Source organism: Mustela lutreola, chromosome 12 (assembly GCF_030435805.1).
Source record: "Mustela lutreola isolate mMusLut2 chromosome 12, mMusLut2.pri, whole genome shotgun sequence".
In the NCBI taxonomy this organism is placed as follows: Eukaryota; Metazoa; Chordata; class Mammalia; order Carnivora; family Mustelidae; genus Mustela; species Mustela lutreola.
In genome coordinates this window covers 4,991,334-5,017,357 of record NC_081301.1, presented here as the reverse complement: position 1 = coordinate 5,017,357, position 26,024 = coordinate 4,991,334, and the positions used below count along the sequence as shown (strand labels likewise).

Below are 26,024 nucleotides of genomic sequence, written 5' to 3'. Positions count from 1 at the left end.
TTCTGCCCCTTAGTGTCACGTCCTCAGGGTCACCTACATAACAGCACACATGTGGCCTCATTACTAATAAGGGGAAGAATCACCATGTTCCACGTCATGTTTGCATGCCAGGCCCTAAGCTTTGAATGCTCGTGATCTGGAATGCTCTGCTTGGGAGGCAAGGACCCGGATTCTCTTGTCGTCTTGTGGACAGGCAGTCTGAGGCACAGAGTTTAAGTGATGTGCCCGGGGCCCCATGGCCAGTCAGTGGGGAAACTGAGGTTTGCACACAGGTCTGACGGATTCGGGGTGCCCACTGGTAGCCACTGGTCTGTTCCTGACGCCAAGGACTCAGAGCACTGGCCGCATTGCTGTCTGGTGCTGTGCCTGAGTTGGGGGCGCAGGCGTGAGCAGCCCCCAGAGGGCCCTGCCTGGGGGCCCCCACAGTGCAGGTGGAGTGTGGCTACAAGCTGAACCTGCATCTCGAAGGCCAGGTAGTTGGGGCCTCCCCGTGGTTGGGGTCTTTGCTGGGAGCGGGATCTGCCCAGGCCAGCGGTGCTCAGCTTCCCGATGCCTCCTCCTGCCCACCGCCCCCCCCTGCCCTCAACTGCCTGCCCTCTGACCTCCACCTTCGTTGCCCAGGAAATTTGGGGGCTCAGGGGAGCTCTGGCCCCAGTGGGATCCTGTGGGATTAGAAGCCATTTAGAACTTACTTCCCCATCCCCAATGGCTGAACCTCATCTTCCTGTGAAATGTCACCCATAAATGAGAAGGTGACAAGGGCCAGACGGGGGAGACAGCCCGTGGATTCCATGCCACCACTACCACCACCAAGTTCAAGTGTGGGCACCGGGCCCCGCCTCCTTGTTTTAGCCTCCATGAGGCTCTGGGAAATACTGAACTCCAAGAAACAGAGTTAACCCATGCTGGGCCAGGACGAGACCCCTGGTGCCTGCTTACAGGAGTCCGCAGCCCCTCCTGCCCCCTCCGCTTCCGCAGCTCTTATTCTAATGCCAGGGGCACTGCTTTTTACCCCAGTGGCCGTCCGCGTCTTGGCACAGGAGGCATCTTTAAATGCGTGTTCTCGGCAAATCGGCATGGAGCCGTGGGGACCTTGTGCCACACACGGCTTTGGGAAATGGGCTCAGGACCCACGCGGGGAGTTCTTTCTATCAATAACAGTAGTACCCACGACAAAAAGGAACCGTTGCCCAGTGCTGCCTAGGGGGAAAGTTCCAGAGTCTTCATGTGCACCCCCTGGGGTGCCCAAGACCAGACACACTGCCTTCTCTGTCCCTTGCTTTCCTGGCAGATCGTGGGCAGTCAGAATCCTGGAAGGTCTGGGCCTCCAGAGGTCTCGGGGGAGGGCCCTGAATGGACGCTGGGGCCTGCGGGAGAGCTGGTCTCTGCTGAGGTTGTCCGTGCCCCTCTGCAGGGTCACTGGACACCCATCAGGCCCCAGCCCAGGCCCTGAACGAGACCCAATGGGCACTGGAGCGCCTGAGGCTGCAGCTGAGCCCACCGGGGGCCCTGCAGGGGAAACTGAGGCTGCTGCAACAGGAGTCGGAGCAGCAGGAGCTGCAGATCCAGAGCTTCGAGAACGACCTCGCTGAGATCCGTGCCGACAAGCAGAACCTGGAGGCCATTCTGCATAGCCTGCCCCAGAGCTGTGCCAGCTGGCAGTGAGGGCCGCCCAGGACACCCCCCCCACCAACACTGTGGCCCTGGCCGGGGCAGGCACATGCACCCCACAGGTGCAGCCCTGCAGACACACCCCCCGGAGCCTGCAGCTGTGTGCCCACCCCAAAGGAATACTCACGTGGCCTTCCCAGTCCACAGCCACGCCCCCTCCATGCCCGCCAGAGTTCGTGTACGTACACAGTTCGTCCGGGCAGGCACTCCCAGGCCATGATGTGTACACATGCACTCCCCAGTGTCAGGAACACATGCACACCTTGTGGGGACACGCCTGTGTGCACGAGGCACACACTTTCTCCAGTTCCTCTGTGCATGTACACGTTCTGCTCAGTCCACAGCCAGTTCCTGGGCACTAAGTCTGCCGTATGCCCTCTGGATGCTGGCGGGGGGAGGTATGTTGATTACCCTCTGGCACCACCACGCTCACTCTTGCTTCTGAAGGCAAGGACCTAAGCAGAGTTGGTGCCAGAGAGGCTGAGGGGGCCTCTGCAGGGATCCAGGCTGGGCTGGGCAGGAGCCGCAGCCACTGGCCCCAGAGCGGCCCGATGTCCAGCAGCAGGTCATCCCAGGACACCTGTCTGTCGCCCACTCTGCACAGCTGAGGGACCAGGCAGACCAAGAGATAGAAGATCGTCGTCGGCAGCAGTCTGGGGCAGGGGAGCTTGAGGCCCAGGGACCCCTAGGGCCAGGGTGCGGCCTCCTCGGCCCACCAGGAGGATGGCCCAGCCCTGCATGGTTATCACTGGTTTCCTGGAATGCTTGGTCTCGGGATCCTGGGAGTCGCCTGCCCCGGGCCCAGTGCTCCTTTCAGCCTGTGGCCTAGCCAGAGAGCTGAGCCTCAAGGGCCTTAGCAGGCCTGGGTCAGGGGGACTAGGGTGCTGGGGGAGCTCCCAAGACCCCTGCCAGCCTTTGGTTAACACTGGCCCTGAGGCCCTGTGGCCGCACTTGCCACCTGGGAGGTCCCTGCTGGGTGTGGCAGCCTGGCTGTGGCCCCAGCCTGTCATGCTGGGGAGCCCCCTGTGCCCAGGCCCCCCTGCCAGCCTCTGCCCAGGATTCCTGGCATTTCCTCCCTGAGCTCCGCCCCATTCCCGGGGCCCTCTTCCCACCGACAACAGGCCCTGGGCCCCAGGACCCCGGACCCAGGCCCCAGGAGCCCACCTTCCCTCCTGGGGCTCTTCCTCCTGCAGGCAGAGGGGGCGGGGTGGACAGGCAGCAACATGGACCGGTTCTGTTTAATGTGAAAATAAAGGACCCCTTTACTAGCTGGGTGGCATGCTTGTGGTCATCTCCCGCTGGCTGGAAGCAGGGGCCCCGGCTGTGGGTGCGGACTCACTGTCCTGGCATGTGGGTGGAGGAATGCTCAGTGATCTCTTGGTCCACGTGCAGTAGCAGGAAGGTGGCGGAAGTGGAGCTCACTGGATTTGCCAGGGTCTTCCTGTGGGGGCTTGGCTGGGGTCCGGCGGCCACAGGCACCCGCTGTCCCACCTCTGCTCCGGGGGTTTTGTCAGGCAAAGCCTAGGAGAGCACGAGGGGCCCTTGGCTGGCCTCTGGTTCAGGCCGGAGACAGGGAAGCAGGACACGGTGAACTCAAAATCAAGTGTCCCCCCGCTCAGAAAGGGACACCAATGAGAAGAAGGAGGCCTTTGGGCCAGACCTTAAAGGGCGGGGAGTCAGAGGGAACATTCCAGGCAGGAGGGTGGGCAATAGCTCAGGGTTCACAGGGTGGGGGCCTGGCCAGCACAGATCACCCAGAAACCCGGGTTGTGTGGGTAGGATGGACTATGGAACGTGGGCAGTCTAAGCTCTTGGCCACAGAGTCTGAAGGCCTTTCAAGTTGGTATAATTAAAAAGGGGAGTTTGTTGGGAGGACGTGGGAGGCTCTCCTAGAATCCTGGGATGGGGACCTCCGGGGACTCTCCTGTCCCCTCCCTCCTGCCCCGCCCCTTCCCTCTGCCCCCCACCCCCATGTTTGCTTCTGTCTCCTACCTCCCCACCCTGCGCGCAGAGCAGCTCTCTTTGCTCTTCCTGAGCGTGATGGAGAGGATGCCCACGCCCCCGGACCCTAGACCCATTTCATCAGTCAAACCCAGAGACAAGTTTGAAACTGTCCTGATTACCACCCCCCCACACACCAAAAGACAGACCCAGCTTGGGCCAGGGCCCCCAATTCCTAGTCAGAAGAGCAGTACAAAGCCGTATACGGAGAGCTTGTCTGTATCCTCTCCAGATCTGTTGGGGGAGAGCATTCCGAGAGAGGCCAGTTCCTCCACAGACAACCTGAAAGCCAGGGCCACGGCAAGTGAGGGTGTGTGTGTGTGTGTGTGTGTGTGTGTGTGTGTGTGTATAACGTGGTGGACACCAATGACCAGGGAGTGACTGGGTAGATAGGAGAGGAAGGACGGGGGCGGGAGGCTGGTGCTCTGCAGGGGCTTGGATGATTGGTGTCTAGTATAGGAAGGGCCAAGGAGACCAAGGTTCTTGGCAGACCCCAGGATAGATCGAGCCTGATGCCCTCCAGACCCTCTTCCTCAACACCCAGTTTCTGTGCTGATAGAGGCACACAGCCATTCTGATGCCTGCTCTTGGCATTGAAGCCCTATCCACTCAAGCTGTGGGGTTCAGCTTGAGTCGTCATCCCAGTGGGGTGGGGATGTGCAGCCCAGGCCTCTTCTCCATTCCATGGTGACGTACCTCAGGCTTGACATCTCATGACTCATGCAGTCCGGTCATGCCTGGTGTGTGCAGAACCACTCTGGCCCCAGAGGTGGGGCTGTGCTGGGATGTGGCAGCTGTTGAACATCTGGTTAGCAATGCAGCCCAGCAGCTGAGCACTGGAAGGTGGGGTGGCCGGCCACCGCAACCGACCAGGGCAACAGGCCTTCTGAGCCTGGACAGGGAACGATGTCATAGGGCCCCGTTCTAGGTCAGGTCCCTAATCTGGCCTCCAGATGGAAGATCTCCCATCAACCAAGGGTTGTAATTCCCAAGCCCGGCTCCCCTGCAAGCTTTTACTCTCTGCTCCAAACACCCTGAAAGTCATAAAAGTTCTAACAGCCGTTGCTGGGTGAGAGGCACTGTTTCCTCCACTCCGCAGCAAAAGACACTGAGCCTCAGACAAGGCTGGTGCTGCACCCCAGACCACACAACTTGGCCAGATCCAAACCCACCTCTAGGGTTTGCATCAGAGAATAACCGGAGGGAAAGTAATAACATCACAGTGCCGGGGACATGGGGCCTTGAACTGCTGCTGCCCTGACATGGGTCCACTGTGGGACATTCCATCCTGTCCAGTCCCCTTCCTTGGGACAACCTGGCCACTTTGTCCCCCAGGGACAACCACAGAAGAGACGACCAGCTGGCCCCAGGATCCCAGTCCTGGGGGCAAGACAAAGGTAAGTCTGTGGAGAAGGAGACTTTCCAGATCCAGTTCCCACGGACACACTCTGTGGTGGTGGTGGTGGGGTGGGGGGTTTGCATTACTGGTGACTGGGACAGCTGTTTGCCCGGGGCAGCTCCTGCTTGTACCTGTGGCTGTCGGCATACTTAGGAAGACTGCCACTCTTCACTCTCAGAAATGTCCTGATTTGGCCGTGAGACTTCATTACGGTCCTGTCACTAGTCCCTGGTTCCTCCACCCATGCCCCTCTATCCCCAGGAGTTGGAGGCTTGGCGTAGCATCATCCTAGTGGACTTGTCCCCAGCTTCAGCTCCCTGACTTTTCCTGTCTGTCAACTGGGAACACCAAGTCCTATTTTGCAGAGTTTTGAGAATTAAACGACATAAATCTGTGCTGTACTGAGCCAGCAAAGTAGCTGGGGCATAGTGAGTGCTCAAGAACAGGTTTCATTAACAAAACACAAATCATTCTGGTGGATTTAAAGTGTCACGGATGTCTTCGCGGCGCTTTGTCATTATGCCTTTACCCAACCACATAAAAAAAAAAAAAAAAAAACCCTCAAAGTTTTCATATTTTTCGTACAAGAGTTAAAAGTGGAGACTGGGGAGGCTGGCCTGCCTTCTACCAGCGCCGCGCGCCCAGGGCCACCGTAACGTAACAGCGGCGGGTACTGGAGCGCGCGCTCGCAGCCACCGGGACCCTAGCTGATCCTCGAGGATCCCGAGTGCGTCCTGAGATCGTCCCCGCTTTCTTTCTGGGGGGACATCGCGGCCCGGAGCGGGGAAGGGGCCCGGGGAGGTCCCGGGCCGTGCATTTTCCGCGCCCTCCAGCAGAGGGGCGGGCGGCGGGCGCGGCGTCCCGCATAATAGGCGCTTTGATGCCGGCGGCCGGGTGGCGGGGCGGGAGGGCCCGGGGCGGGGGGGCGGGGAGAGGAGGGCGGGAGGGGTGTGTCCGGCCGCCCGCGCCATCCCTCCGCCCCTCCGTCCCGCCGCCACACGCCGCCGGAGCTCGGACCCGGCACCCGTCCCTCCTCGTCGTACCTCGCCGCGGCCGCGTAGCCCCGAGCCGGCGGGAGCCCGGCGCTCACCATGTCGCTCGCGCTCAGCAACAGGTTCCAAGGTAGGCGCCGCCGGCCCCGCGCTGTCCCGCGCCCCTGCCCCCCCCCCCACCCCGGCGCGGAGTCCCCCCGCCCGCCCGCCACCTGCGCGCGCCGGCCGGACGGCGGGGTCCGCGGCGCGCGGCCCGGGGAGACCCCCCCCCCCCCAGCTTCCCGGGCCGCCTCTTTGTCTCCTGCAGGAGGGAAGGCGTTTGGCTTGCTCAAAGCCCGGCAGGAGCGGAGGCTGGCCGAGATCAACCGGGTAAGCGCGCGCCGCCCGGGGTCGGCTTGCGAGTCGCCCCCAAATATCCCAGCGCCCCTCATGTCCCGCCCCCGTCTGCGAGGCTGTGCCTGCCGCAACATCAACTCCCTTCTCTTCCTCCTCTGGGCTTCCCCGATCTCCTCCCCGGCCCCCGCCCCGTGCCTCCGACTCCAGGTAGGTCCCCCTCCGCCGCCTCCGCCGCCTCCACCCAACTCGGCTCCCGCGGCTCGGGTTGCAAGTTGTTACTCTTAGACTGGGGAGGTGGGGCTCGCCCGGGAGCTTTGATGCCTCCGGGCCCGGCCTCCCCGGAAGCCCGCCTGGGACCAGCGGCGAGAATTGGGTCCAGGGAGGGACCCCCGATGTCTCTGAGCCGCCCCTCCTCCCCGCCGCCGGTAGTACAGCCGCGGGAGGGAATGGAGGCCCCTGAGAGGCTCGGTGGCTGCCCCGCGATGGCCCGGCAAATCCAGGTGGGGCTGATTTTAGAACCTGGGGTCCAGACTGCCGCGTGGGTGCGCCCTCCCAGACAGAAAATGCAAGGCCCCTCCCCCACCTCACTCCAGCTTTTAGGGAAGGTTCCCTGAGACACTTGATGCTTTTCTTGCTGGACCTCATGGATTTCTTTACAGAAACCCCGCTGTTGCTGGGTGCACGATGGTGCACAAACATTTGCTTAATGGCCAAGTAAATTCTAGAAGATAAGGAAAAGTGTCAGGGCCTGCCTGGATTGACCAAAACTCAAAGGCAGCACAACCCAGGGTCTGGGGTCCCGTGAGATCTGGGCTCCGGCGGGGCCTCCATCAGGAATCCCGACCTCAGAACAAAGTTGAGGCCACCTTGAGGGCTCACAGAGGGAAAATATATAGTGTGTGTGGCCCAGCACCTGGCAGTAGGGCTGACTTCTGTGGACGGTGCTAGAGTTCTTTCCTAAGGTAGACACCTCCAATATTCCCTCCCAACAGGCTGCAGGGGGTTCCCCACTGAAACAAGGCTGGGCATCCCCCCTGCTGGCTCCCTCAGCTGCTGGGCTCCCAAGGTCCAAGCCCAGCTCAGAGTCCCCAAGTGGGAAGCTGGTGACGGTCAGCAGGGTCCAGGTCAAGGCTGTGTGGAAGTGGGTCCGGGGGCTGCGCACGGCCGTCATATTTTGTAGTATTTCTTCTCGCCTGGGCTTGCAGTCTTGCTTTTTTTTTGGAGTATCTGGAATGAGGCAGCTTATCTGATTTCATTCTGCTGGCTGTATGAATCCCAAGCAGGGCTCTAGGGACCCCCAGGGTCCCTCCAAATAATCTCTAGTCCCTTCTGTGCCATCATCACTTGCCTCTTGGGGCCATCCTGAGCATAGCTGGGAGGGAGACTGGTCGTGTGGCTGGGGCTCTCAGGGGTCCAGGCTGCTGGGTTCCTTCCCAGTTTACTCTGCAGCCAGCCCGCCCTTGGTCTTGGTCTTGGCTGCTCTTGCCCTCTGGACAGAAGCCTGGAACCCTGACCTCATACAGCCCCCTGGGCCACTCGACAGGGCGGGTTCCAAGCTGGCTGAATCCACCCACAGCCAGCAGGACCCTGAGCCAGAGACAGCTGGAGATGGGGGAGAGGGGACTACGATCAGACAACCCACAGTTGCTGAGAGTGTGTGGGACTTTCATGCCAGCCCTGCCCTTGGGGGGGCAGTCGGGGGGGGGGGTTTGTAAGAGTTGGCTACCTGGTGGTTTGGGCGGTGGACTGGCTTGGCTCAGAAGGGGGTGGGGCTGTGGCTCTCAGGGGGCTGATCTGGACAGTGCTGGGACTGGAGAAAGTGAAAATAAGAAGGGGCCATGTGTCACCACCATGGGACCCCAAAACCCAGAGAGGGCAGGCAACTGGGTAAGGCCACACAGAAGCCAGTGACAGAGCTTGTCGTCTAGTGTCTTTTGACTGCCCAGAAGCTATTCTGATCTCTGCCATGGGAACCCAGCCTACTGTCTGGCTGCTGGATCAAACCAGAGGAAGGGGACTCCAGGATCAAACCAGAAGTTTGAGCTGTGTGCCACCCCCCCGCCCCTCTGCCTTGCCCGCCCAGGAGGTCAGGGGAACCCCTGTACTGTGGAGTCCTGGGTGGCGGTGCAGGGGTGGGCAGAGCGCTTGCTGGCTCTGTGACCTTGGGCATGCCACTTGAGATCATGGCATTTTGGTTGCGGTGATTTTTCAGGGAGATAATCCTTGTAAATCACACAGCTTTCATGGTCCTTGTTATCAGTTTGGTGCTTAAAGATGCTGGGAGTGGAATTCTAGGGGCAAGGTCTAGTGCAAGCCACAGCCCATGCTGGCCGCTCAGTGCCAGACCCTTCCACAGAGCAGAACCTTAGGCCTCCCTGCCTTCAGAGGGAGCAGAGATCCCTGCTCTGTCCCCGCGACAATCAGAGATGACCAGACACGAGCTCTTTGCAGACTGAGGGAGTTGCTCTGTTTGAGGGTCTAAGTCTGTTTCACCCATGACTGTGACCACAGCAGACATTCCCTGGTGTGCGTGGACTCTAGAGGGAACCATGTTGGCAGCCCAGACTGGCTTTCTTTGGGGTACAGCTTCACTGCCCCTGCTGGCACAGAGCTTCTGGGGGGCTGGATCGGATGGAGCAGTTTCCCGTGGGCCTTATGGAGGCAGGAGCCCCTGGAGAGTGGAGCTTCAGGACTCACCGGCTGCACGGGCCTGAGCACCTCTGGGGCTGCTGCCTGGGGCCGAGCCCAGCCTGGCCGGCAGCTCTGGGGGCTTCTCCGGACCAGCACCCCAGTTCCCTTTGGAGCCTTCCCCTCGCCCCAAGGCCAGGCCAGCTTCTAGGGAGGGCAGCTCAGGCTTCGCTATTGTTGTTATAAGGGTTAGGAGCCAAAGTAGAAGGAGACTTGGGTGGACCTGGAGGTCCTGGGGGCCTGCATTGAAATGCACCCTTTTTGGTTTTGCTCTCGTTTTTGTGATCATTTTCTGAGCACTTGGCAGGAGCCGGGCAGCACGCCAGGAGCACTCCGGGTGTTACCTCATGAAACACTCGCTCTCCTCGTGAGTGTCTGTTCCCATTTTACAGAAAACAAAACTCGCAGGGGCTGAGTGAACTGCCTGAAGCCAGCCTCCCTGCCTTTGCCGTGCATGTGCATCTGTGTGTGCGTGTGTGTGTGCACTCGCGTGTGCGCGCGCGCAAGTGTGTGTGGGCGTTCTCGGCACTACTGAAGCAGGCAGGACCTGAGCCCGCCTCCTACTCCTACTCCCCCCCACATAGCTGACATTCCCTGAGCCTTGGTGGCATGGCAGGTGACCCCGGGCCAGCCAGGCCTGGCCTTATATGGCAACGGGACAGATTCTCTCTGCAGCTTCCCACAGGGACCCAGAGAGGCAGTGGGGCTGGGGGGCTGCCCCGCAGAGTGCCCTCACCCTTGGGACTGAGCAGGAGGATCCCGGAGGATGGCGAGGGCTGGATCTCAAACCAGCCAGGGGCTGGAATTTTGAACCAATAACGTGGGTCGTGCCTTTGCCCCATGCCAGCACTTGCTGTCATCTCAGTGACCCTCTGGATGGAGCGCTTGACTAGACAGATGTGCAGGAGGAATCTATAAACATCCCTGTGGGACAGGGCTTCCTCAGGCTCATGTTTTAGAGATGAGGAAACAGCTCAGTGAAGTCACCTGTCCAAGGTCACCGAGTCAGGAAGTGGCAGAGCTGGGATGCTGACTCTGACGGCACCCGTGGCCCGCCCAGGACCCAGTCTGTCAGGTGGCCACGGCCAAGCTGGGACACAAGCCTCTCCTGCTTAGGTGATAAGGATCTCTGGCTACTGTCCCGCCTTCCCAGCCCTCCTGGGTCGAGTCAAGGGCACTTGGCATTCCCTGCAGCGTTCAGGGGTCTAATGGTTATTTCAGAGCCCACATGCCGTCTGTACTGGGAAGAGCTGGACAGGGCAGGCTGGGGATCTGTGCCCTGCTGTTATAGGTCCCCTGTCCTGCCCCAGCATAGGGGACCTCTGAGACCCAAGCAGGGCACGACGCAGGTGTGTCTCTCTCCCTGCGTACCCTGTGCCACCCTGCCTGTCCCTGCCCGGGTGAGTGAGCCCAGCTGGCCTCGCCGGCACCCGTCTCTCTTGCTCTTCCTTAATATATTATAAGGGAGATGGTGATAAGCAGCCACGTGAGCCCCCGAGGATTCAGTGTCCGCGCGGGTACAGCCGGGCTCGACCTTGGCGTGGCCGTGTCACAGGAAGCCGGGGATGGAATTTCTGTCAGGGCCGCTTCGTTTGCGTAGTCTGTGGGCTGTTTTTCTTCGGCTGCCTCACTGCTGGCAAGGATGCTGCATCCAGATGAGGCCTTGGAGCTGCCATGGGCAACGTGAGCCTGCTGTCCTTGTGGGGGCACCTTCCAGGCTCCTGCTGTGCATCAGGCCTCAGGCCCGGCACGGACCTGGCACTGGCCCTTTAAGAGCCTGTGGGTGGTGTCACAGCCTTTTCGGCCCAGGCCCACTATGGAGCTGCCTGTCCTTGGGGGTTTTGCGCAGGGCTGCAGCCACCAGCCCCTTGGATGGCCTCCAAAATGGTGATATGTGCCCGCCCCAAAATTCTGCTGCAGCTGGTACATAAGGACAAGGCCGGAGGGCCGGGAGCGAGCGTCCGGGAGCAGGTGCTAGAGGTACCAGCCCGGAAAGAGAGTTAAGGAGGGGGAGTGGGGGAGGGGAGAGCAGGCAGGTGGCAGGGGATCTGGAAGGCCGGACACGGCAGGGGCTGCCAACCTCTGCTGGTCTTGGAAATATTTCCTTCCGGGCATAAGTGCCTAGATGGGGCTCCCAGGGACGGGGGGGGGGGGCGGGTTGTGATGTGCATCAGAGGTTGGAGAGGACCAAGAGAGGCAGCAGCGAGCAGGTGTGCCTGTGGGCACCGTCCCCTGGGGCTGAGATGGGAGCACTCTGTCCCATGTGGATGGCCCGAGGGTCAGGGCTTACCAGGAGGACTCCGTGGCGCAGTGTGGGATGGAGAATTGTGGGTAGGTCTCTGCCCTTCCCCTGCTCACGTTGATCTCGTGGTGAGGCTTGGGTTTGGTTGTAACTGCTCACGCTTAGTCAGTGTGCTAGGAGCCAAGCTCTCTCTATGCAGTTAGCTCATTTAATCCTTACACCAACCCAAGGAGGAGGTTCTGTTGTTATGATCGCATTTTACAGATGAGGAAGCTGAGGCCCAGAGTGGTAAGGCAAGTTGCCCAGAGCCGCAAAGTTAGCAAGTGCTGGAGCTGGAATTTGAACCCAAACTTGATTCAACCTCCCTCCCCAAGCCCTCTGCCCCTCACACCCTGCCCCTGGGGACTTGATGGAGGTCTCCTGACCACTGTGGCTTGAGGCAAGACTTTCCCTTCTGGTGCCTCAGTTTCCCCAGCAGCCCTCATCCCTGGAGGCCCTGACAGCAGTTTCTGCAGCTGGAAAAAATGGTCTTTGGGGACAGGGAGTTGGAGTGGGAGAGGGGCATGGGGGTGGAGGAATGCCTCCACATACTCTCCCATCCCCCTAGAGGGCTATTGAGTGGGTCCCTGGCCTCTGAAATAACCTCTTTCTGCAGCTGCCTAAGAGGAAAGGTAACACTCAGTGTTGACTTTCTTTGCTCAGAAACCTGTGGCCAGACCGCCCTCTCCTTGTTTGGGGCAGGGAAGGAGCTGGGGTGGTGAAGGGAGGTACACGTTGCTTGAATTGTTAAAACTTTGTAACGTTGAGCAGGTTGAGCAATGTCTCAGGGCCTCAGTTGTCCCGTCTCTGCAATGGGAATACCCGGAAAGGGGAAAGAGAAACCGTATTCAGCCCAGGTCGGGGGAGGGGGCCATGATGTTGTGGATGGCGAGCTGGGGGGTTGTAAGTAGACTGTACTCATGTAAGTGTGTGGAGGTCCCAGTAATAAACAGCCACCATTCATGTAGTGTTTACTAGGGAACGGGCACTGTACGAGCACTTTGTATTTGTGGCTCACTCTTCTCTGCCTGGGGACCCAGAGACAGGGCAGCTGTGGGTCCTGGAGTGTGGACACACAGGGTACCTGCCCACTGGGCATGGCTGTGCCCCCGAGGCTGGGCAAAGATCCCGGGGAAGGGGGGCGGGGGGGAAGGACGCCTGGAAGTGGGGAAGCTGTGGGCTGTGCATGAGCAGGAACCAAGAATCCGAAGCTTGGAGCCGGGGCAGGAGCTGGCAGCCCCACCAATGGAAACTCCTGTTTCTGCTGCCCACCTGCCCCCTCCCTGGCACCCTGCCAAAGGCCTGGTCCGCACAGCTGCCCTAACCCCCACCCACGCCTGACCGGGTCAGATGCCTCTCCCAGCCCTGGTCGCTCCTTGGCTCAAGCCATTGTCATTTGGGGCTCTAAGGAAAAATGGGACTCCCATCTCTGACCCCTCTAGTCTGTGTCGCACGTGTACACGTTTGCAAAGCATCCCCACCGTGTCTGGACTGAGAGTAGAGAAAATGATCCTGGGCTGAATGCCAGGCTTCTCTGGTCTCTTGGCCCATGTTTCCTGAGCACCTACTGTGTGCTGGGCACTGTCGGGTGCTAGGCATCTCTGGGGCAGGAGATGGTAAGCTCATCCTCCTGGCACCTGTGGCCCAAGGCTTGCCTCCCCCCCGGCCTCCTTCCAACAGCCACTGCCGTGGGTCGCTTGGATTCCTTAGCTCCGTGCAGGGAAGGAGCCCATAGCCTTCACTGTGGACCTGAATCCCAGCTCGGTCACTTGCCGGCTGTGCTGAGTTGAGCAAGTTCTTTATCCTCCCTGGGTCTCAGTTCGTTCACTCAGCCTGCACGTGTTTCCTGAGCACCTACTATGTGCAGCCTACACTGTAGTGGGGGGGCGGGCGGGGAGACAGACCTTGGATGGCACCCTTCGTGAGCATCGCGTTGTGAACTGTGTTAGCAGGTGATTCATCCTGTAGGATGAAAAGGGCTGCACAGCAAGATAAGGGGGGGTGGGGAGTGGAGGCGGGGGACTGCAGTGGGCAGGATGGATGGGGTCTGCCTCCTTGAGAAGGGGAGAGTTGAGCCAGCGCGTGAAGATGCTGAGGGAGAGAGCCACGGAGCGGGGGGGTCGGCGGCGGGCAAATGGGCGCTGCAGGGAGAGGGCACAGCCGAAGGCGAAGGTCCCGATGTGGGAGCAAGCCTGGCATGGGGGAGGCCCCAGACAGGGGGCCAGGGTGGCCGAGGCACTCATTCTAGCAGTGGGGGGGACAGGGGGTGAACACCAATAAAATAGCACATTAGGTGGTCAGAAGCGCCAACGAGAAAACTGGCTTCGTCGGTGAGAAAACAATAATCGTGCCCCCCCCCGCCCCACCCCGGGCACAGCAGCCAGCCCGGAGTCGGGCCCAGTGAACAGGAGCCACTGCCTGGCTGTCCTGTGATCGTCCTTGTGTGGTTTTTCTCCAAGATGGGGCCCATGTCCTACCCCTTGAGCCCAACCTGCCTGGGTCTCCACAGGGGTTGGTACCTGTTGGGGACAGGTTCTGGCTGGTGCAGGATTTCTGGTCGACCAGAACAGGGGAGCTGGGAGGGCTTCTAGGCCTCTCACCAAAGGTTGCCGGGTGTTGGGCCTTGCCCATACCCTGGTGCCTCCCACATGAAGGTTTTCCGGTTCTGGAGATGGTAAAGCTGAGGGAACATGGGGGCAATGAGGTGAGCCGAACATAGGCTAAATGGAGTCCACTTAGAAATTATGAATTCCGGGGCACCTGGGTGTCTCAGTGGGTTAAAGCCTCTGCCTTCGGTTCAGGTCATGATCTCGGGGTCCTGGGATCGGGCCCCGCATCAGGCTCTCTGCTCAGCAGGGAGACTGCTTCCCCCTCTCTCTCTGCCTGCCTCTCTGCCTACTTGTGATCTCTGTCAAATAGATAAATAAAATCTTTTTTAAAAAATTATGAATTTCCTGGGCGCCGAGGTGGCTCAGTTGGTTGGGTGACTGTGTTCAGCTCAGGTCATGATCCCGGAGTCCCAGGATCGAGTCCCGCTTCGGCTCCCATGGGGAGTCGGCTTCTCCCCCTGACCTTCCCTCACATGCTCTCTCACTAAAAATGAAATCTTTTAAAAAATTATGAACTTCCCACTTTCACGAAATATCTTTAGTAAGAGAGAGAGAAGGGGGAGGAGCCGAGGGAAAGGGACAGGGCGACTCCGTGCTGAGTGCAAAGCCACCACGGGGCTCGATCTCAGGGGCCCCGATCATGACCTTGAGCTGAAACCTTCTGTTGAGTTGGATGCTCAACAGACTGTGCTACTCCGGCGCCCCCGGAATGTCCTTCTTTGAACTCGTGGCAACAGTCAGTGGTGATTGTGTATAGTCTCCGCTTGGCAAAATAAAACCTTGGCAGCCCTCTCTTAGCACCTCCCTCTATTTTTACTTTTTTGGGAAGTGTTTCCTTCTGCGTTATCCCAAAGTCTGGGAACCGCTGACTGAGGAACCTAGTTGTCCCTCTGCTGTGCAGACCATGGGACCTGTGACCCCGGGAGGCGTCTGGTTTGCTTGGGGCCACAGACAAGAGTTAATTGTCCTACTTCAGGTCAGAGAATGGGGAGAGGGGTGGAAAAGAGCGACGAGACGGAGCCAAGAAGAAAAGTCCTGGACAGAGCCAGCCAGGAGGGGAGGGTAGCCCAGCTCCGGCTAAGTGGGGGCAGGACCCTGCATGGCACTTGGTAATGAGGTCCGATGTGTGGCCGATCCACATGGTGGGCCCTGGGGTGGCCCCGTGGTTGCTGTTGGAGGCCTGGACCCTGGAGTCTAACAGACTCGGGTTCCAAACTGAGCCTGTACCTTTCTAGCTCTAGGACTTCAGACAGGTCATCTAACCTCTCTGGCAGGGCCGTTCCTACCCTAATGAGACAGCACAATGCCCTCCCAAAGCAGAAATCTGCACTGACCAGAGCCCGTCCATAGTAGGTACCGATCCCCTCTAGGGATCCAGGCAAATTGGGTTCAAGGGGTAGGAAGAGCCCCCAAAACCAAGGAGGGGAGCCAGACTGGCAGGTGGATATCTCCTCTGTCGAAGGGGGTGAGTTAATGTGGAGGTCGTGAGCCTTGGAAGGGATCACATTCTCCTTGCTCTTAGCCGTGCCGCTGCTTCCTGAGCTCGGACGATCACGCCTGGCGCTGAGCATTCACAGCGGGTTATCCCCGTCAAGGGGCAGGTGCCCGAGGAGATGGGTTCCCTTGTGCCCATTTCACAGCTGGTGAGGAGGGGACTGAGACCCAAACCCAGAGTACTTTATCTTCAGTTATTCTCCTATTCTTTCTCCTGCATTAAAGGGGGGTTTACATGGCCGACTGGACAGTCTTATGTCCTGGGAGATGCGGAAGTACAGACTCAGGGGTCGGTTAGTGGGACATGCTCACCGGAATTTAGAAACAGGTGGAGTGGCAGGTCCAGATGACGTTTAACGTCATTCTAAACACGGGCTGCTTGTCATTTTACAGTACAGACCTTCCTTCCCTGGTCTCACCTGCTCCCTTGATGCCTCAACCAGAGCCGTGTACCCTGTGGTCCCTCAGAAAGGGGCGGAGGCGGCGACGCCTGTGTCGGGTCTGCTCCGTAAGGAGGAAAGCGAGGTCCAGGGAGAAGAGGGGATCTGCGGAGTCTGGCGCTAGTGGGAACGTGCCCTCTGTTTTCCCATCTGAATACAGGCTCTGGGGCGGCTTGAAGAGCAGCAACAAGGCACTGGACGCTATGCCCAGCATAGCAAGTGCTTACTAATTAGCAGCATTTTGTTCTGAAGCCCGATGAACGGCTGCTATCCACCCATCTTTAAGTGTCGGGGTTAGGGATGCGAGCTCTCTGGAAGTCGGAGCCGAAGTGAAGCTCTGCCTGGGTGAGCCTCCGTCCCGTCATCTGTAACATGGGAGTAATAATAGTAGCTACCGTGTGGGCCCACTGGGAGAGCCCAAGAGATCGAGCGGGTCAGTGTTTCATTCTGGAGGCTGTTGTTCATGTCCCGAGCCCCTCCCCCTCCTGCACATCTGCTTCTGGAAGGCATCATGTGAGCGGAAGGTGGCCCTGTTTTACAACTGAGGACACAGACGAGAGAGTAACCGACCTCCCAAGCAATATACAATCATTTTCTGGCTAGAGCAGAGGCTAACCGCGCAGTAGCTGCTGTTTCCTGAGCACTGGCTGTGTGCCAAGAGTCCTATGGACACGCGCCTTGGATTCTCTTACAAACCTGAGGAGTGGCTGCAACGACTATACCCATTTGTCAGATAAAACCATAGAGGAATAGGGAAGAACTGATAAGCTTGGGTCACGCACTTAAGAAGTGAGTGCTGGAAACCAGGCAGTTTGTGTGTGGGGCTCACGGCCTCATGGATCCTGGAGCTGGGGTGCCCCGGGGGAGGAGGGCCAGTCCCTGTCCTGGGAATTCAGAGGCTGGCTGGAGGTGTTTAGGGCAGACCCTTCCTGCCCGAGGGGCAGATTCCTGCAGATCTGCCTCTGGGGGGGGGTTGACAGGAGGCCAGGACAAACACTGGAGCCTCCTGTGCTTCCCTGGCCAAGCCCAGCCACCTGGCGTGGGAGCAGACACCAGGACCACGGGCCTGCCTGGCGGCGAGTTGTGCCTGCTGACCTGGGACTCAGCACTGTCCTTTCACTTTCAAAGGAGTTTCTCTGTGACCAGAAGTACAGTGATGAAGAGAACTTGCCAGAAAAGCTTGCGGCCTTCAAAGGTGAGCCGGGGCTGTCTGCCCTTCCCCTCCCCGGGAGAGCTGGGCTGGCCCCCTGGTGCATAGGATTCCTTACCCCACAAGGCCAGCCTGTGCCCCCCTGTTTCTTCCAGAACGCGCTCCTCCTGGAGGGCTGTGAGATGGGGTCCCCAGCCACGGGCACAGGCACTGGCCCCTCTACCTGCCTCCATGCCACCCCAGGCCCCTCACCCTTGCCCGAAGCCCCGCCACCCCACCCCACCACGGCTGCCTGACAGGCAGGGCTCAGGCTGGCTCCTGTCCGCTGCTGCCCAGGCCCTGCTCGCTCCCGGGGCCCCAGCACACAATCAGCCCTTTGTAGCAGCCCTGGCCTCTCCCCTCCACGGGGGAGCGGCTCGAGAGCCCCTGTGCAGAATGGACGTTTGTGTCGCCACAGTGGGGCAGGGGGCAGAGTTTCTGCCCATTGAATCCCAGCAGCACGGGATGAAAAGAAAACAGGGCCCGGGAGCCCGCGCGGGGAGGGGGCGGCATAAAGGTCCCTCTGTTCCGGGCCCTGGCGCTTGGTTCCCAGCCAGCAGCTCGAAAGGAGAGGAGCCGTGCACATAAGGAGCCCAGCAGACCCACCTTTCCTGCCTGGGAGATGCTCTCTGCGCGCAGGGAGCCCTGGCCGCTGGAGGACCTCGCCGGATCGCCTCGAGGCCGCACCCCCCCGCCCCCTCCCCCGCAGGCTTGGCACCGTGGATGTCCTCCGCGCTCCAAGGCGAAGAGCCTGCCAAGCGCTCCTTAAACCGCTCCCTGCTTCGTTGTCCTCAGGCAGGACCCCGATGGCGAAGCATTTGTTGAGTGTTGGCCTTGTGGGAAGCACTTCGAATGCTGTGTCGTGAGCTCCCCAACTCTTCCCAAGTCAGCCCGGAGGGAGACGGGTGCGACTTTGATTTATAGATGAAACAACTCAGGCTCGGAGAGATGGGGGTCCCTTGTGTGGGGTCACACGACCTGCCCATGGCAGAGTTAAAGGCTTGATCACGTCTTGGTCTCTCTCCAAAGTCCCCTGCTCTGAACCATTATGCAGTGGGGCTGTTTCCATGAACAAAAGAAAGGAGTGGAATACCTCCCCCCATCCCTGCCACTGCCCCTAGGAGAGCCATGCAAAGGTGACAGAGGACAAGGCTCTGCCTTTGATCGGAGAGCCCTTAACTCAAGGTCTGTAGGTGAGGTTTGATGGGGAGGGTCTGTGTACCCCTGGACATTGTATGTGCCACTTTGGGTCAAGGGCAGGTTCATGGCATTTCTCTCGGGAGAGCACCAGATTTTCAGTGGTGCCCACAGACACCCCCGCCCCCCAAAAGTTCAGAACCACAGGGATTCCTTAAACTGGTGATTCCCACACCTGGATCAGAATCACTAGAACCGACCCGTTCCTCACCTCACCCCACCCTTCCTAAAGCCACTGCACCCATAGATCAAGGCCTGGCAATCTGTTCCAGTCACTTTGGAGCCACTGTGACACAGCCAGCTCATGCTGGCGGGAAGCTGGGAGGAAGCAGCTGGGCGGAAGCCCCACTTCAGCAGAAGGTTACAGTGGCCCTCAGCTCCCTTATACCGGCGCCTGTGGGAGAGGGGTGCAGGCAGGGCGAGCTCTTTCTCCAGAGACAGTGGCGGAGATGATGGGACTCATGTCTAGACCCTGAAGTGAGGGTGTGAGGAGGAGGAGGAGGATGTGGGCTCCCTGGGGACGCGGCCGGTTGCCTTCGAGGGCATCTCTGGGACCCTGCTTCGGAGCTAATTAATCCCGGTTTTTGCTCTGTGATTTCCAGAGAAGTACATGGAGTTTGACCTGAACAATGAGGGCGAGATTGGTAAGTGAGGCCTCGACTGTGCAAGGGGAGGCAGGTGTCCTCGCAGGAGGGAGGATCTGAGGGTCTGGAGAGACCTACTGGGCGGTCTTTGTGGGGGAGGGGCACACACCGAAGCTCTCCCTATGGGCCAGGCCTGTCTGCCAGACTTAAGCCTAGACCCACTTGCCCCCAGACTCTTCTTCTTGCTGCTTCCCTCCCATACACCTCCCTGCACACGTCTCAGCCTTCCAGGCCAGGTGCCACCCCTGCCCCAGGGTTGGAGATGCTCAAGCTCTTGACATCCAGGTCCCGGGGGACTGGCGGTTCCTTTGTCCTTGCCTTTGTACGCTGGTTGGCATTGGACATGGTGCTTCTGTGTACGTAGCTTCCCTCCTCCAGCAGACCCTGACTGTTATCATGTGGTCCTGGCGTGGGGGGTGACAAAACGCCGGTCCCATGGCCCTTGGGGCCAAGACCATCCCTTGACCTTCACGAGTAATGCTATGACATGGTCAAGGCCGGCTTAATGATCCCCATTTTACAGACGAGGAAGCCAGGCTCAGCAGGGGGAACCGACTGGGTTGGGGCACGTGGCCGTCAAGTGGTCGACCCAGGGTCCAGATCCCAGCCTTTGGTTCCCACACCGGCTCTCCCTTCTCTGTTTGGCCCTGAGCTCAGTGTTGCCGCCTCTGCGATGTTTCTACTCCTCCTCCGTCTTGTCTCCTTCTTCTCCTTGTTAAATATTTTTATCCTTATTTTCCTTCAGGAAAAAAAAAAAAATTGGGGTTATCAAACGAATACATCTTCATCATAAAAACTTTTGGAAAACGCAGTAAGGCACAAAGACGAAAATAAGTCAGCCGCAGTCTTCCCTCCCAGAAATATTTTGGTTTATATAGTCTCACCCTTGATTCTAATCACAAATGCTGTTTTATAACCGTGTTAGAACCTCGTTTTAAAAAATACTATATTGTGAGTGTTTTGACATATGATTAATTTTTCTTTTGAAATATAATTAATGGCTGCATAATATTCCATCGCTGGCCGGACCGTAACTTACTTAGTCAGTGTTTTAATATTGCGCATTTAGAAAGCTCCAATTTTAGGGGCGCCTGGGTGGCTCAGTGGGTTAAAGCCTCTGCTTTCAGCTCAAGTCATGATCTCAGGGTCCTGGGATCGAGCCCCACATTGGGCTCTCTGCTCAGCGGGGAGCCTGCTTCCCCCTCTCTCTCTCTCTGCCTGCCTCTCTGCCTACTTGTGATCTCTCTCTGTCAAATAAATAAATAAAATCTTTAAAAAAAAAAAAAAAAGAAAGCTCCAATTTTAACTACTTTTGATAGTCCTGTGAAGAGCGTCTTTGTACGTGAATCTTTGTCCAGATCTCCGATTATTTCTTTAGAGTAAATCTTGGGAATTGGATCTTCTGGGTCAAAGACTTTTTTGAGGCATCTTGCCAAACTGCCTTCCAGAAAGGTCTTGCCAATTTCAATCCTGGCCAGCAGCATGGTGTGTGTGTGTCCGGGGGGACCTCTTACTTTTCCCTGCAGAAGCCTGCCTAGTTTTCTTTGAAATGCCCTGGACATTCTGGCACCTGGGGGTCTGGCATCCGTCCTGCCCGCCCTGCTCTGGGGTGAGCTGTCGTGCCACACCCGTGGCCCCCAAAATCGGCCCCCCATCCCGCCTCTCTCCCATTGTTCACAGAACAATCTGGAGGAAATTGCCTAAGATCGGGGGAGCAGGGAGGTCAGAGGCATCGATTCTACAGAGAGTAGTGACTTTTTGGTGCCTCCCTTGTTTTTCTTGAATTTTGTTCCTTTGTTGGTTTTCCTGCTCTGCAGGATATTTTTGGCTCCCTTGCCCTGTGGGCGAGGCGGGAACCCTGGGACTGCCGGGTGGGAGTGGCAGGTGGAGAGAAGCTGCCGCCCAGCACCCTGCAGGATGGCTTTCCCTGCCTTGGGTCAAGCCTACTCCCTGACCCCACCTTGCTGGGCAGTGGCTCCCCGGGGAGCTGGAGCAGTGGGCACACAGCTCCCCCTGACCTTGGGGCGCAGCAGACCTAACAGACCCCTAACGGCCCCATTGCTGGACACCTGCTTTGTGGTGGGTACTTCTCGTGCATCGCGCCCTCTCAAATGATACTGTCAACCCATTTGATGGCTTATGGGGGCAGAGAACCTCAGAGAAGTTCAGTGGTTTGCTCCAGGTCCCACAGCCAGAAAGAGCAGGACTGGGTTCCAGCCCAGGTCCCTGTCCCTAACCACTACCCTGTACTACCTCTGAAGAGAGCAGGGACTGTGTGATGGGCTCATCCGCCGGGGAGGAGAAGGGCCCTGGACTGCAGTCCCCGGGCAGGGGCTGAGAGCCACGGCGCTCTACCGGCTTCCTCGCCTGGCCCGCAGCCTGTCTCTGCTTAACAGACCTGCTTTTCCTCTCGCAGACCTGATGTCTTTAAAGAGGATGATGGAGAAGCTTGGGGTCCCCAAGACCCATCTGGAGATGAAAAAGATGATCTCAGAGGTGACAGGGGGGGTCAGCGACACCATCTCCTACCGAGACTTTGTGAACATGATGCTGGGAAAGCGGTCAGCTGTCCTTAAACTGTGAGTACCCCCTGCCTCTCGCGGGGCCTCTGCAGGCAGAGTCGTTGTGCGTGGGAAGGCCACGGCCCAGCCAGGAGGGAACACCTCGTGGGACCTGCTGGATGAGGGGCTTGATTTCTCTGAACCCAATTTCTTCATCTGTCATGGGCACATTAATACGTACCCAGAACTTTCCGGTAGAATGAGCGCTCAGGAAGCAGAACAATGGCGGGGATGATGAATCTACCATGTGGGCACCTTGAGGGGGGTGGGGGCTCAGTCGGTCGAGTGTCTGTCTTCGGCTCAGGCCATGGTCCCCGGGTCCTGGGCTCGAATCCTGCGTCAGGCTCCCGGTTCAGTTTAGAATCTGTTCTCTCCCTCTGCCCCTCCCCTGCTTGTGCACTGTCTCCCTCAAATTAATGAATAAAATCTTAAAAAAAAAAAAATCTACCGTGAAACCTTCTGAGGCTGGGTTTCCTCATTTGCAAGGTGATTCCACTACCCTCCCCCCACTACCCTGCCTCCACGAGGCTGTGGAGAGTATTATATATTTAACAACTTGCTCTGAAGGGAGGCAGAGTTCAAATCTTGATGCCATTGCTTGCCCCCTGATTGAGTCTGGGCAAATCCCCTTTGGTCCTGGGCCTTAGTTTCTTGGTTTGTAAGCGAGAGATGATGGTGAGTCTCTTGTGTGAAATGTCGTCCCAACATATATGGTGTGACGTATATGAAGGCTGCAGCCCAGTGCCTGGGTCTTGGCAAACACCTGGTCTGTGGTGGCCAAGGTCACGCTTCCCAGCCCCTGCCCCCACTGCAGAGAGATACCCTGGAGACTCTCTGGTTTTGAACATACGAATGTCAAATATACCTGCCTCATTTGTCACAAAGGGGGAAGTCGAGGCCCAAGGAAGCTGAGGACCGGCTCATGAGCCCATGGTTCAGCCTGCAGAGCTTCTAGTGTGAGGAGGCGGTGGGGCAAGCGGTGTGGAAAACCGTCAAGGTCAGACCACAGTACACCTGGGATGCCGCGTGCCACAGGTGGCAGCGACGGGAGTGTTGATGCTCTCAGAACACACCCAGGATTTAGTGCATTTCCTCTGTGGTCGACTCTGGTCTACCCAGTGACCCCTCAGATGTGTCATTTATTAATTCAGCAAATATTTATTGAGCACCAATGGTGTACCAAGAATTATTCTAGGTGTCGGGGACACAGGAGTTGTTGGCCTCATGGAGCTTACATTCTCATGGCAAGAGACAGACAAGAACAAAATCAAAAACCCAAGAAACTAAAACACCAGATTGCCGTGGTGTAGCACCAAGAAAAACCAAGTGGACAGAGGAACAGAGAGGGAGGGGATAGTAGGCAGGGAGGATCTCACGGAGAAGGCAACACTTGACCAGAGCCTCAAGGGAGAGAGATGTGAAAAGATGAGCTATCTGAAGGGGGGAAGCACTCTAGACAGCGGAAGAAACAAGTGCAAAGGCCCTGAGGCAGACTGTGCTTCTGTGCTCAAAGGAACAGCACAGAAGCTAGTGTGTCTGGCCATCAGTGAGTGCAGAAGTGAAGTTTGAGTTTGCAGAGACGGGCAGACCAGGAGACATGGAGCCTTGTAGGTCTTGGTCCCACTCAGCATTTGGCACTAATGTTGAGCGATGCCATTGGATGACTCTAAGCTAGGGGCTGACTTTTAAAAGCCTCTGGCTGCAGGAGGGGTGAGAGTGGCAGGAGAGAGGCTGTGCAGGCAAGAGATAGAGGCCACTTGGCCTGGAGAAGCTGCAGTGAAGGTAGGCAGAAGCTTCTGGAATCAGGAATGGTTTGGGAGAGAGCTGGAAGGTTTGCTTCAATGCCCGGATATGTAGAAGAGAACAAGGAGTCAGATGATCCCGATCTATTTGGGGTGAGTGTTGCTATTTACTTTAGGGGGAAGAGCAGGTGGGGGAGGCAGGAATTAGAAGCTGAGTTTTTGAGGGATTAAGTTGGAAGTGTCCTTTCGACATCCAAGGGGAGAGGTCAAGGAGTCTTGGGTGTGCAGATCAGCGCGGAGGTAAGCTGCTGGTGGAATGTCACCCTTTGGATGGGATTTATAGCCAGCGGACAGAAAGAGCCCACCCAAAGGGTGACCACAGGAAGAATGAGAGTACTCAAAACAGCTCTAGGGCTGCTGGCCCTTTGGGCATCCTTACTTCCAAATGGAAACTGAGCGCCAGTGGGGTTGTCCGTGAGTCACCAGCTGGAAAACAGTAGGGCTGAGATTCAAATCAGGCTGTTTCCCTTCAGAGGCTCCATCCGGAACCCCTGTCCTCTACTTCCAAGATGCTACCTTGTTTTTTGAGAGAGAGAGAGAGAAGGAGCAAGGGGACGAGGGAGAGGAGAGAGAGAATCTTAAATAGGTTCCATCCCAGAGTGGAGCCTGATCTGGGGCTCGATCTCATGACCCTGAGATCATGACCTGAGCCGAAACCAAGAGTCGGACGCTTCACTGATTGAGCCACCCAGGCGCCCCAGATGTTACTCTTAAAACCTTGGGTGGTTTTTGAAGATCTGAAGGGGTTTTGAGCAGAGCCATGACCCAGCCTAGCTCTGCCTTTAGGCAGCATGGGTAGGGGAAGATGCATGGCCCCGAATACAGAGATCTTTGTACCTCAGTTTTTTGTTCTGTGAAATGGGTCTAGCAGCCCCTTCACATAGAGAAGATCCCACTGGAGAATGGATGCAAGGGCATTCGGCTGAGGACCCTGCAGACATGAGGACTGGGATGATCTCTCCCTGGATGAGGGAAGGAATCCTAATCCTGCCTTTTTCCCCCCCTCTGTCTCCAAACCAGAGTCATGATGTTTGAAGGAAAAGCCAACGAGAGCAGCCCCAAGCCGGTTGGCCCCCCGCCAGAGAGAGATATTGCCAGCCTGCCCTGAGGACCACCATCTGCCCCGGCTCCTGTTCCTCCCTCCTGCTCTGGCTGCCCTTCTTGATGCATCGTGATTTGTCTTATTTGTTTTGTCTGATCGTCGTGCGTTTGTTTCGTTTTCTATCAGCAAAATCAGTGATCTCTTTGTAAAGCACAAATTATCTGCCTTAAAGGGACTCGGGCCAGGGAATTCTGCGCCTTGTCCCTCTCGTCTTCCTTCCTTCTCCCTTCCCAGTGCAGAAGGGCTGACATCAGACCAAAACCTGGAGGGGGCAGCCAGGACAGGGAGACTGGAAGACTGTGATCCTCATGCTTGGAGCTGGCACAGTCTGTCCTTCTAGGGTCCCTGAGCTAAGTCCAGGCTTGCTGGCCTCAGAAGACCCTAGAGTGGGAACCCTACTTTCCTAGGACAGCTCTGTGGTTCCGTGCTCTTGACTCATCTAGAGCGTGACCACCCACTGTCCCACCTCCCCCATGCCACACTTCTCATCCTCAGCGAGGAGACAGAAGGAGAGAAGATGAGGGGCTTGGCGATCTGAGCCCTTGAAGAAGGTTCCAGAAGGAATCCTCTGGTCTTGTCCACCTTTACAGGCAGCTCGGAGGAAAAGTGCAGCCCCCATGTCCTTTGTGGGAGCAGCAAAGGTCTTTAGGGGTGGAAAGAAGGCGTGGGGTCTTGGGAGGGGTGTTTGTTCGGTCTGGTGCCACCTTTTGGGGAGGATGCTGAGGACAACAGACAGGATAGGAGGAGGACTAGAGTGCTCACGGCAAACCGTCAGCACCACTAATAAGCCAAGACCTGATAGACAGAAGGTTTCCTTTCTAATCCAGATCTGCTTGAAACCTGACTGTGCTCCCCTATTTGCCTTCCTGCCATACTCCGCCCATTCATTCATTCATTCACTCATTCATTCACTCATCAGTCATCCAACGGATATTTATTGACCACCTGTTATAAGCTTTAAGTCCGCCCACTTTGTCCTGACATGTGCCTTGCCCAATAACCCATCACTCCATTTCCAGTCCCTCAAAAGCTCAAGCTTGGGGATTGGATTGGGATTCCCTTGTGACGGACTCCCAAGGTTTGAGAGCCCTGATCCACTCCGTAGGTTTTCCAGACCGATCGTCCCATTTCACAGGTGGGAAAACTGGTGCTCACAGGGGTTAAGTGCCTTGCCAAGGGGTTAATCAGGAGACGGAAGTCTGGACTGGAACCCAGTTGTTCAGATGCCGTGCCCATCCTCATCTCTGCTCTGGGCTGGGCCGGGGAGGGGCAGTCTCCTAGGTCAATACTTGGGGAAGGCTCTGGGCCAGGACCCAGCCTTCCTAGTGTCTCCATGTCAGCACCAGGGGTGGGGTAGAGGCCCAGCTCCCTCTGCAGTTCTGCCTTCCCTAGAACTTCTCTGCCAAGCCACTTCTCAGAACTCACCCTGGAAGGTGTCCTCCTCGGCCTCATCTTGGCGGAGCAGGGACGCCAACCTTGACCCCATCTGTGTTCTGGAGTCCCTTACCCTGCCCACTCAGGACTTAGATGCACTCATCCCTTTAATCTATTTATTAAGCACCTGCTCTGGGCCAAGAGCTAAGAACTGGGTAGTGAAATGGACAGACTCGTGGAATTT

At 57.8% G+C, this 26,024-nt stretch overlaps 2 protein-coding genes across 4 annotated transcripts in view; both read left to right on the top strand.

Moving 5' to 3' along the window:
• The window catches only part of LAMC3 (laminin subunit gamma 3), a 56,414-nt gene extending 53,475 nt beyond the window's left edge, over positions 1 to 2,939 (top strand). For both annotated transcript variants that reach the window (XM_059142603.1, XM_059142602.1), the window contains one exon: positions 1,415 to 2,939. In XM_059142603.1, the coding sequence (XP_058998586.1) occupies positions 1,415 to 1,665 (251 nt within the window). In that variant the 3' untranslated portion in view covers positions 1,666 to 2,939. The remainder of the gene's footprint in view (positions 1 to 1,414) is intronic.
• A 3,095-nt stretch (positions 2,940 to 6,034) lies between these two features.
• On the top strand, positions 6,035 to 24,600 carry AIF1L (allograft inflammatory factor 1 like). Of its 2 annotated transcripts, XM_059142240.1 has the most exons (6): positions 6,035 to 6,193; positions 6,371 to 6,432; positions 17,040 to 17,106; positions 18,900 to 18,941; positions 21,358 to 21,520; positions 24,325 to 24,600. In XM_059142240.1, exons 1-6 carry the CDS (start codon positions 6,163 to 6,165, stop codon positions 24,410 to 24,412), a joined length of 453 nt encoding a protein of 150 aa, XP_058998223.1. In that variant the 5' UTR covers positions 6,035 to 6,162; the 3' UTR covers positions 24,413 to 24,600. The 2 variants fall into 2 exon arrangements, with proteins under 2 accessions (XP_058998223.1, XP_058998221.1); XM_059142238.1 differs by lacking the exons at positions 6,035 to 6,193; positions 6,371 to 6,432 and adding an exon at positions 10,945 to 11,067.
• The last annotated feature ends 1,424 nt before the right edge of the window (positions 24,601 to 26,024 follow it).